Here is a 12,801-nt window from a genome sequence, read left to right on the forward strand (position 1 = left end):
AAAGAAAAAAATAGAACAAATCAATGAAACCAGGAGATGGTTCTTTGAAAATCAACAAAATTGATAAAACTCTAGTCAGATTTATCAAGTAAGGAAAGAGAAAGGACCAAAATAAATAAAATTACAAACGAGAGAGGAGAAATAGCAACCAATAACACAGAAATATGAACAATTATGGGGCGCCTGGGTGGCGCAGTCGGTTAAGCGTCCGACATCAGCCAGGTCACGATCTCGCGGTCCGTGAGTTCGAGCCCCGCGTCAGGCTCTGGGCTGATGGCTCGGAGCCTGGAGCCTGTTTCCGATTCTGTGTCTCCCTCTCTCTCTGCCCCTCCCCCGTTCATGCTCTGTCTCTCTCTGTCCCAAAAATAAATAAAAAACGTTGAAAAAAAAATTTTTTAAAAAGAAATATGAACAATTATAAAAGTATATTACAAAAAGTTGTATGCCAAAAAACTGGAAACCTAGAAGAAATAAATAAATTCCTCAAAACATATAAATTACCAAAACTGAAATAGGAAGAAACAGAAAATTTGAACGGACCCCAAAACAGCAAAGAAATCAACTCAGTAATTAAAAAACAACAACAACAACAACAACAACAACAAAAAACTAACAAACAAAAATCCAGGACCAATGGCTTCCCAGATGAATTCTACCAAATATTTAAAAAAAAGAGTTAATACCTATTCTTCTCAAACTATTCCAAAAAGTATAAAAGGAAGTAAAACTTCCAAATTCATTCTATAAGGCCAGCATTACCCTGAAACCAAAACCAGATACAGACACTGTAAAAAAAAAAAAAGAGAGAGAGAGAGAGAGAGAGAGAGAAAACTACAGGCCAATATCTCTGCTGCATATAGACACAAAAACCCTCAACAAAATGCTAGCCAAACCAAATCCAACAATACATTTAAAAAATCATTTACCATGACCAAGTGGGATTTATTCCTGGGTTGCAAGAGTAATTCACTATTAGCAAATCAATCAATATGATACATCACTTTAATAAAAGAAAGGATAAGAACTATATGATCATTTCAATAGGTGCAGAAAGAGCATTTGACAAAGTACAACCTGGGTTCATGATAAAAACCTTCAATAAAGTAGGTTTAGAGGAAACATATCTCAACATAATAGAGACCATATATGAGAAACCAATTGCTAGTATCATCCTAAATAGGGAAACACTCTCAGCTTTTCCTCTTTAGTCAGGAATAAGACAGGGATATCCACTCTCACCAGTTTTATTTCACATAGTACTGGACGTCCTGGCCATAGTAATCAGACAACAAAAAGAATAAAAGGCATTCAAATTAGCAAGGAAGAAGTAAAACTTTCACTACTTGCAGATGACATGATACTATATATAGAAAACCTGAAAGAGCCCACCAAGAAACTGCTAGAACAGATAAAATAATTCAGTAAAGTCGCAGAATACAAAATCAGTGTACAGAAATCTGTTGCATTTCCATACAACAATAAAGAAGCAGCAGAAAAAGAAATTAAGAAATCAATCCTGTTTACAATTGCACCAAAAATAATAAGATATCTAGAAATAAACCTAACCAAAGAAGTGAAAGACTTGTACTCTGAAAACAATAAAACACTTAAGAAATTGAAGATAACACAAAGAAATGGAAAGACATTCCATGCTCATGGATGGGAAGAACAAATATTGTTAAAGTGTCTACACTAACCAAAGCAATCTACACATTTAATGCAATCCCTATCAAAATACCAACAGCATTTTTCACAGAGCTAGAACAAACAATCCTAAAATTTATATGGAACCACAAAGACTCTGAATAGCCAAAGCAATTCTGAAAAAGAAAAACAAAGCTAGAGGCATCACAGTTCTGGACTTTAAGTTATATTACAAAGCTGTAGTAATCAAACAGTATGGTAATGGCAGAAAAATAGGCACACAGATTAACAGAATAAAACAGAAAACCCAGAAATGGACCCACAATTATATGGTCATTAACCTTTGACAAAGCAGGAGAGAACACCCAATGTGAAACAGACTGTCTCTTCAATAAATAGTGTTGGGAAAACTGAACAGCAAAAGAATGAAATGGGACCACTTTCTTATACCATACACAAAAATAAATTCAAAATGTGTTAAAGATCTAAATGTGAGACTTGAAACCATAAAAATCCTAGAAGAGAACATAGGCAGTAACTTCTTTGACATCAGCTGTAGCAACTTCTTTCTAGTTAGGTCTCCTGAAGCAAGGAAAACAGAAGCAAAAATGAACTATTGGGACTACATCAAAATAAAAAGCTTCTGCACAGTAAAGAAAACAAGCAACAGAGCTAAAAGTTAACCTATGGAATGAAAGAAGAAATTTGCAAATGATATATCCAATAAAGGGTTAGTATCCAAAATATATAAGGATCTTATAAAACTCAACACACACAAAATGAATAATCCAATTAAAAATGGCAGAAGACATGAACAGATATTTTTCCAGACATACAGATGGTCAACAGACACATGAAAAGATGCTCAACATCACTTTTCATCAGGGAAAGGCAAATCAAAACTACAATGAGATATCACTTCTTACCTGTCAGAATGACTAAAATCAACAACACAAGAAATGACAGATGTTGGCATGGACGTGGAGAGAGGAGAACCCTCTTGAACTATTGGTGGGAATGCAAACTGGTACAGCCACTCTGGAAAAAAGTACAGATGTTTCTCAAAAAGATGAAAAATGGAACTACCCTGCAATCTAGCAATTACCTACTAGGTATTTACCCAAAGAATACAAAAATACTAATTCAAAGAGACACATGCACCCTGATGTTTACAGCAGCATTATCTGTAATAGCCAAGTTATAGAAAACATCCCAGTGTCCATCAATTGATGAATAAAGAAAAGGTATGTGTATATATATATATACATATGTATATGTATATATGTGTATATATACGTATATATATGTATATATACGTATATATGTATATATATATATAATATACTTTCTAAAATGTATATATATTTATATATATAATTTAAATATATATGTATAAAATAAATATAATATATTATAATTTAAATATAATAATTTAATAATATAATTATAATTTAAATATAATAGTATAAATAATAAATAATATTTATTTATAATATATTTATAAATAAATTTATAAAAATTTAAATATATAGTCAAAAAAATTTTTTAATTTAAATATATATGTACTATAGTCAATTTTTTTAAATTTAAATATATACATACTATATATATAACCAAAATTTTTTTTTTAATTTTAATTAAAAAATATTACACATAGAGGTGCCTAGGTGTCTCAGTTGGTTAAGCATCCAACTTCGACTCAGGTCATGTTCACACAGTTCATGAGTTCGAGCCTCACATCAGGCTTGTGTTGACAGCTCAGAGCCTGAAGCCTGCTTGGGATTCTGTGTCTCCCTCTCTCTCTCTGCCCCTCCCCGCTCACCCTCTCTTTCTCTATCAAAAATAAATAAACATTAAAAAAAAATTTAATGTTATATATAATATATATGTATAGACATGTCTATATACACACATATGTAATGGTATATTACCAATAAAAAATGAAAACTTGCCATTTGCAACAACATGGATGGAGCTAAAGAGTATTATGATAAGCAAAAATAATAAGCGAGTCAGAGAAAGACAAATACCACATGATTTTACTCATATGTGGAATTTAAGAAACAAAACAAATGAGCCAAGGGGGAAAATAGAGAGGGAGGCAAACCAAGAATCAAGACTTCTAACTGAAGAGAACAAATAGATGGTTACCAGCAAGGAGATGGATGGGGACAGGTGAAATAGGTGGTGGGGATTAAGTAGTGCATTTGTCATGATGAGCACGGGGTATTGTATGGAAGTGTTGAATCACTGTGTTGCACACCTGAAGCTAATATTACACTGTATGTTAACTAAGTGGAATTTAAATTAAAACTTTTAAAAAGATTAAATGAGGTCATTGGGGTGAGTCTTAACCCAATATGACTAGTGTCCTTATGAAAAGAGGAGATTTTAAGACACAGGCACACAGAAAGGGAAGGCCATGTGAGGACACAGGGAGAAGGTGGCCATCCACAAGGCAAGAAGAGAGGCCTCAGAAAAAAATCAACCCTGTTTACACCTTGATATTGGACTTGTAGCCTCTAGAACTGTGAGAAAACAAGTATCTGCTACTTAAGCCACTCAGTCTGTGGCACTTTGTTACGGCCACCCTAGAAAATTAATATACAAAGTGTTCTGGATTAGACTTTAAAACCAAAAAGATCATTAGTTGAAAAAACCTAGTTAATGCTATTGTGCACATGTTAATTTCTTAGTTTTGGTAAATGTACTAGATGTTAAGATGGAAGATGTTAACATTAGAGGAAACTAAGTAAAGAGTATATGAGAGCTCTCTCTAGCATCTTCAATTATTTTGCAAAGACATAATTCTCTCTTAAAAAGTAATTTTAAAAAAAAATCTAAGGACAAAGGTTTTTAAAAATGCACAAGATAGGACATCCCGGGGAGGAGGGGACACCTAGCTTCCCTATGAAAATGTAAAATAAAAAGGGCACTTTGAGGTAAAATCAGGGAGGAGATAGGCATAGAGAAGGGTGCCAAGTAACCCTTCTAGCTTAATAAAAGCTATTTCACTTTTATTAAGCATTCTCTGCATGCTTAGGTGGGTGCTTTTTGTACAGCATTTTAGTTAAGCCTCAAGTAACCTTAGTTATAATTATTGGAAACTCTCCTCATTTCAGCCTTGAGAAAATGAAATCTGATTCCCAATTTTTCAAAGGATTGGTGAACAAGGGATTCATAAGGCACTTCATCTTGAGGGATCAACACATTGAACACTGATGCCAGGGTTCTTCGATTATATTTCCTTTATCATTAAAGCGACCACTCCTCCATTTTTATGCACATCCCATTCATCACCAATAAGGGTCACTACAGACTTCTAAATGTTTCTCTTGCACAAGTATTTCCCCTTTTATATTGCTACCAAGATGATGATACAGGTAGCCTCTAATCCAGAAGGCTCAGAAGGTCTGTGGAGCCTCAAGATGTGAACTCACATTTTTCAAGAAAACTAACAATAGTTTCATATTTCTGTTCTTAGAAAATGGCTTCTATTGTACTTTGGAAAAGAAAAAGCACCCCATATCCTTGACAGGGCTTGACTGCTTCTCCATTCTCATCATGGGATACACTTGCTCTCAGTTTCTAATCAAAATACATGCTCTATAGGTAGGTGTTAAACAAGTAAATAAATGAAAAATTCATAAGAGGAAGTATTTGAATGCACAGTTTAAGTTTCTACCATCACCTAGTGAGATAGACAAGTGACAGATAGTTAAGTACAACATTCTGAGTCCTATGAGAGGCATGTGAAGAGAGTCAAGGGTGAGGTTTAATTGCAGAGGTCAGGCAAGGCATGAAGAGTTTATGACTTTACACCTGAGTTTTGAAGGACATTTAGGAATTCACTTTTCATGCAAAGGGAAGAATAACGTTTCAGACTCAGGAAGTAGCACACATAGCTGTGCAGAGAGATACAAGATAAACCAAGACTTGTAGAGAACTCTGAGCCCTTGCCCTTGTTTGATGTGAGCTAATCACACTTATAACTTGCCGGCTAACTCAGCATACTGTCTTGAACCTACTGTTACTTGAACACAACACTTGAACACACAAAGTGTGCTTAAAATATAGTCTTCATACATAGCTCTGGATGTTCAGAATCTTAAAAGATATTTTCGAGATACATACATATATATATATAGTAATAACAATAAATTGTATATTGTATATTGTAATAACAATAAATTGTAGCTGTTATTCGCCTGCCAATATTAAATCTTAAGCTCGGGTGACATTTATCTTTTACCAGAAATAGGATTGTATAAGTCTGTAGTCATAACTGTATATAAACAAAGCAAAACTCTGTATTTTGGAACTTGAACTCTAGGAGGAAAGGTGGATAAAAAGTCTGATGTATTTAACTGAGACAGCACTTACAAGATTTTTTTACTAAAGCATGAAGAGAGAACATTTAGATAGTGCATGACTTTTAAAAAAAGGATATTTTAATAGACAAAAATATCTGCTAAAGGGCATTCATGAGGCTCAGTAGGGACTCTGAACTCATGTTACCAGTAAAGAAAAGTAAAAATTGTTTTATATCTCCATTCTTAAATAGTGCAAGTGTCATTAATTGCCATAATTTAAATGTCCAATCTGACAGACATGTTCCAGAAAAACCATGTGTCTTAACCGTTTCAGAAATCTTCTCTGGCCCTGGGTTGATAACCACTTATCTCCATGAATAATCTTACCCTTCACAAAGTACAAATTCTGGATATTAGTAATCTTAGTGAGAATTTACATAACATCCTCTTTTGTAGAAATCCTCCCATAAGATGCCTTACAAGAATACATTATATATGACTTTAGCCCCATTATGTAGACAGGGAACAAATCAATATTGAGTTCATTTAAGAAGCAGACTCTGAGGAATTAATTTGGAGACTGTAATATGCAGGCTGAAGAAACCCAGACCTGCGGAGCACAGGGTAATGCATGGAGCAGGCCCTTTGTTATCAAGCTGACCTGATTGTCAATCAAAACTCTACCCTGGATACACTGTAAGACTTCCTCAATTATAAAATTAATACTGTAATTCCTATAGTATACAGTTAGTGTAAAGACTAAATGATCTTAAAAATATGTGGCAAACTGTATCTTTAAATGCTAGCAGATGTTTTCCCCCTGCCCCCAGTATTTTATTTTATCCATCGTCTTTCTATTGCAGACAGCTAGGACATTCCACTTTTAACAAGTGAGAGAAGAATGACAGTGTAGAACATGATAAAGATACAAATACAGCCTTCCATCAGAGGGGATGTCAGGCATGGAAGAATACAGATGATATTAAGAGGAGAATTAGTTCCAGTGAAGTTAGGGAAGGTCCTCTTTACTGGGAGGAGAGAAAAGAGCTAGGAAGCAAAGGGTAATTATGACCAAAGGGTTTCTTAAGGGAATCCTGTGCCCTCCCCCATAGCTGACTTGCCATGTATGGCGGGTGGAGGAGGGGTGATAAAGCCTGAGTGAGGTGATGAGGGCACCCTATAGAGGCAACAGAGCAGGAGGATGGAGCCCAAGAGTGGGCAGAAGGGCAACTCTATGGGAGGCAATGTTGAAGTAATGCAGGGTACAGGGTCAGAGCCTGAGAGAGGACAGGAAGCTGCAAAACAGTGGACTCATTACATACAAGGGGGACTGACTAAACAAGTAACTATTTCAGTATATTGGGAGCCAGATTCCTTACTGTTTCAAAGAGGAGGTGCATTCATGAAAAGAGGAAAACTAGAATCAATTCTACTGTGTAGAATAGGAACTAGAAGTATCAGTGTGAGCTCATGGTCTTCAATTGAAATAGAAATAGAAATAAATTGAGCTGTGGGCTTGGGAGTAGCCACACGCCAACAATGATGACACACTCACAGCCCAGGTTTTGGTTTCAGGGCAGCAAGAACTTGTATGATTCTTCAAGGATAGCAGATCCTGCAGTCCTGAAGCAGGAGATTGCCCTAAATTGAGTTTTGGGAAGCCGCTGCAAAGCCTCATCTGTGCAGGCTGCCCAAGCCCATGCCTGGCAGTGATGTTACAGGTGTAAGGATTCTGCCACTTCCTACTTCCAAATCTCATGGCGTTAACTCTCACTGATGGGCTGCAAGCGAGAAGGTATTGGCAATAAATTCCTGGAAATGTCCTTTTCTGACTTTCATGCCAGTCCCTGAAACACACACGGGAGGGTAGAAGCAAGCGGAGAACATTGCTGGTGTCAAATAGAAACTAAATGTGTGCATACATGCATGCATGTGTGACTGATATATAATTGCTTGTGGTTGTATTTTGGCTTTGGCTTCCAGGAAATTCAGGAATTTCCTCCTTTGTTTCTTAATCTTATTTATTACATTCTATGATTATTAATAAAACCCACTGTGCTTTGAAGAGCAGAACAATTTGTAGCATTTAAATTATTTTATAGCTAAAATGCTACCATTGTAATTTTATATGCTTGTTTGTCAATATTTAAAATTCTCATCTGTAAAATGCAAATGTTCAATTTTAGGTACAGTTTCATGATCAGACTGCATTGACAAACTCCAGTATATGCTAAAGAAAATCATTCCCATTTTAAGGCAAGTCCTGATGCCTATATCTCTGAACTAAATGTTATAAAAACATAAATAGGAAGTTAAATGCCTAATAAAATATTTATGACATTTGAATAGGCTTTATATTACCCTTATTATGAAGTTGTGTTTGATTTTGGCTTGTAATCATAGTATTTTATGAACAAGAAGTAATAGGATATGGCTGTGAAAATAATAATCTTTCCATTGTTAAAAGGCTACCCTTTAAATTTGGAATTTTCTTGAACAATTAATATACAATGTGATATTTATGAGAAAAAATGATTCCCTTTATATGGCAACCAAAAATATAAAGTGACTGGGGATTCACTTACCAAAAATGCACAAGACCTATATGAAGAAAATTTTAACATGCTACTGGTCACAGAGAACTTAATTGGAAAGTGTGTGTGTGTGTGTGTGTGTGTGTGTGTGTGTGTGTCCTACTATGTCTCCCTTTTAAAGAAACGGTAACAGGGGCGCCTGGGTGGCGCAGTCGGTTAAGCGTCCGACTTCAGCCAGGTCACGATCTCGCGATCCGTGAGTTCGAGCCCCGCGTCGGGCTCTGGGCTGATGGCTCGGAGCCTGGAGCCTGTTTCCGATTCTGTGTCTCCCTCTCTCTGCCCCTCCCCCGTTCATGTTCTGTCTGTCTCTCTCTGTCCCAAAAAAAAAAAAAATAATAATAATAATAATAATAATAAAAAAAAAAAAAGAAACGGTAACAATGTAAGAAAGCAAGTGGCAAACTGGCAAGTGGACAAGGGGGTGCCAATAGCTTGCAGATCTGATTTGTGGAAAGCAACACAACAATGGAGTAACTGTAGATATAACAGGTTAGCTCTGGGAGATGAGACCACCACAGTGGGCTTGCGAAGTTCCAATAGATATCCCAGGTTGACTGAGGGCAATACACATGTGTAGCATAGATCAGACAGGGCCCAGAGCGCTGACACATCCTTGCTGACAAAACTTGAATGTATATGTAGACAAAAAGTGAGAGAAACTGGTGCAAAGTTTTGATTGATCAAAGGTTATGATGACCCATAGAAAAATACATCTTATTATATATAATAGACTATATCACTATATATATGGTAATATACATAGCAAGCTACTATTATGCAGGAAAAGCAGTCGAATCAGAAGTAGAATTCTAAGGACATTAAAGAATACATACTTTATGATCCATTTATATGAAATTATAGAAAAAGTAAAACTGTAGGGACAGGAATCAGATCTGTGGTTGCCAGGTGCCAGAGGAAATGATAAGGGAGTGGCTGTATCACAAGGAAACTTTGGGGATGATGGAAATGATCTATACTAAGACCATGGAGGTGGTTTTACATGACAATGCACATCCGTCAAAACTCACTCAACTGTATACATTGCATAATGAATTTTGTGGTATGTAAATAAAGCAGCCAATAATAATGTGCTAGATATGTTTACAAAAGTATGCTGAGTTATTGAAACACGGATTTTCACTAAGTATTATTTACAGTAACAAAAATCTGAAAACCTAACTTTCCATAAGTAGGAAATTGCTTAAATTTAGTATGACACATTCTTAGAATGAAATATCATGCAAATATATCTTTAGGTTTGTATGTGTTCATTCAGGGAGACAGCTCTTCAACATATTAAAAGAAAGCAATTGCACAGAGGAATGTTATTAAAATAGGAATACACAAGTACCTAGATTTTCTTATGTATTCCCACATGTGCATAAAAAATACTTACATTTTTACTCCTATACCTGTTTCTTTTCCAGATTTTTCCATTTCAGTTAATGGTACCACTTCCTACTAATTGCTCACTGAGTTTGCTTTGCGCATCATAAGACTTTATTGATTTTTTAAAGAGACTAGCTTTTCCTCTGGTCAAAGAAATATGTTGTGGCGAAAATGTGAAAGATTTGTATTTTAAAGTCAGGTACTAGTCTAGACTTCACCATCAAATTTTTTAGGATATTAAATCAATTTCTCTCTCTTGATTTTAGAATCTTGTCTAGTATGGATTATAGATAATGGATTTAATGATTTGAGTTATCTGAGAGTTGTTATAACAAAAGAAATTAGTATTCTGTTTGGATACTTCATGAGTTGTAAAGCTGAATCAAAAAAAATTAAGTTCTGGGGCGCCTGGATGGCTTAGTCAGTTAAACATCTGACTTCGGCTCAAGTCGTGATCTCACGGTTCACGGGTTCAAGTCCCACATTAGGTTCTGTGCCGACAGCTCAGAGCCTGGAGCCTGTTTCGTATTCTGGGTCTCCCTCTCTCTACCCCTCCCCTGCTTGTGCTCTCTTTTCTCTCTCAAAATAACAAACATTTTTTAAAAAATATTTTTAAAAAATTTAAGTTCTAACTTCCTAGAAGAGCATTCAATAGTGAGTTTTTGTGTCACCGTAAATAGAATTCTTTGTTATTATATCTTCAGTGTATCTTGCACTGTACCATTTCTTCAAAGTAGATAATGAAAGTTGCGTGTGTAATATTTCTTCCGCCGGTTTCTGAATAAGACGCTGAATTTGTATTTTATTGCTTGTTGCTTGCCCTTGAGCAAATTACCTACGTTTCCTGAGTCTCAGTTTTCTCACTTCTAAAATGTGAAAAATTCTGTCTTATCTTCCTAAATTTATAAGATGTATATTTATATATATTTACACGTATAATATATACACATATATTTGGTATATGGGGTTATAGCTAATAGAATTAGCCTCTAAAATGTGGAAAATTCTGTCTTGTCTTCCTAAATTTACACCATATATATTTATATATATTTACACATATAACATACACACATATATTTAATATATGGGGTTATAGCTAATAGAATTATGTTAAAATGAAAATTATTAAATTTGGAGTCAGATTCATGATTTTTCCATAATCATGAAACACTGTGCTGTTTTCTCACTTGTAAATTGACCAAAGTAATAGTTGTGCTACCCTCTGTATGGGAAGATTTTAAGCATCAAATTGAGAGGGAAATATAGTCAGTGTGAAGTTACTTAGAGGACCGAGAAACATATACAGCCTACTCTAGGAATCATACCACAGCTGCTGCTACCGTGTGGTCCTTGGTATGTATGTTGCATAAAAATAGCTATGCACAGGGGCGCCTGGGTGGCGCAGTCGGTTAAGCGTCCGACTTCAGCCAGGTCACGATCTCGCGGTCCGTGAGTTCGAGCCCCGCGTCGGGCTCTGGGCTGATGGCTCGGAGCCTGGAGCCTGTTTCCGATTCTGTGTCTCCCTCTCTCTCTGCCCCATCCCCGTTCATGCTCTGTCTCTCTCTGTCCCAAAAATAAATAAAAATCGTTGAAAAAAAAATTAAAAAAAAAATAGCTATGCACAAAATGTTCATCTGTAACCTGACTTTTTTTTGATAATATACTTTTCTAAGTGTGAATTTATTCAGACAATAGCATGATATAAATGCTTTGAGTGATTAAAAGGTGAGAATGATATATACTGTATCAAAACCTGGAAATATTAAAGGGAAATGAGAAAAGATATGGTTATGCTTCAATGTGAGAAGGGGAAATTCTGGAGGAAAAAGGCAACAAAATAGCCCTGAGAGACTGAGGGCCACTTGGAATTTATTGAAGAGGAAAAGGACATACCGATGCTTTTGCAGAAAACTGCTAGGTAGCACCAACAGGGAAGGTAGAAGCAACATCATAGGAATTAGACTGCAAGGCAGTGAGAGAGAAAATTAATGTATCTAGGCAAATTCATAAAGTCAGCAGGAGGTTTTACAAGAAATATTAAATAAAAACATGAGCTCACAAAGAAAAATCTCCTCTAAACTCCTCGTTTCCCTGAGATCGTTGTGTTTCGTCCACCTTCACATCATCCCTTGCAAATATATTTTAAGTACCTAAATCCTTGAAATATTTTCCTGAGCAAACCACGATTCATGAGTATTTGGTACCAGAATAGGTTCAGTAAACAGTCACCAAAAACTTAGAACCAAAGATTATGTGGCAGATACATTTACTGTTCAACTACTGTTCAACTACTATCCATGTGGTCCTACATATTTCCTAGCTTCCTTTTAATTAAGGGCCCTAATAGGTTCTGACAGAAAGTTACTGATACAGTTCTTTTGGTCCGAAAGCCAGGATATTAAATGCACATTAAATCATTTTGTTCTCCAGTTCCGGTGTTCCTGTAGGCAACACAGGGTGTTTTCCTCAGGGGTCAGTTGTCTTCCTGTTCCAGTACTTGAAACAACACTACAGTGAGGCCCTGATGTTAGAGCCCAGTGTGTGTCAAGGATGATTCTTTACTCTTATTTTACCTTACTTAGATGTTGAATGCAACACAAATGCAATACAAATGCAAAATTTACTCTTCATAATTACATAAGCATAGCTACACATTTAACAAAACTCAAATGTGCACAGTTTACAAAACAGCATAAGGTGGCATTTGTTAGATGTTTATGGACATGTCCTTGAGATGTGAAGCTGAGACAACTGTAGTTGTATTGACTATTGAAAACTCTCTGTGTTTATTCCTTTATTCAATGAATAATGTTTTTAGCACTTTCTTTGTATCAGGGATTGTTCTGTACCCATTAATGTAT

General features: G+C 35.7%; 1 protein-coding gene across 3 annotated transcripts in view; it reads right to left on the bottom strand.

Moving 5' to 3' along the window:
* Positions 1-12,801, bottom strand: part of LOC131492922 (uncharacterized) — a 534,086-nt gene that overhangs the window by 58,876 nt on the left and 462,409 nt on the right. For 2 of the 3 annotated variants that reach the window (XM_058696867.1, XM_058696869.1), the window contains one exon: positions 2,571-2,682. The exons of the other annotated variant lie outside the window; for it this stretch is intronic. In XM_058696867.1, coding sequence (XP_058552850.1) covers positions 2,571-2,682 — 112 coding nt within the window. The remainder of the gene's footprint in view (positions 1-2,570; positions 2,683-12,801) is intronic. 3 annotated transcript variants of the gene reach the window in all.

This window comes from Neofelis nebulosa, chromosome 13, assembly GCF_028018385.1.
Source record: "Neofelis nebulosa isolate mNeoNeb1 chromosome 13, mNeoNeb1.pri, whole genome shotgun sequence".
Taxonomy (NCBI): domain Eukaryota; kingdom Metazoa; phylum Chordata; class Mammalia; order Carnivora; family Felidae; genus Neofelis; species Neofelis nebulosa.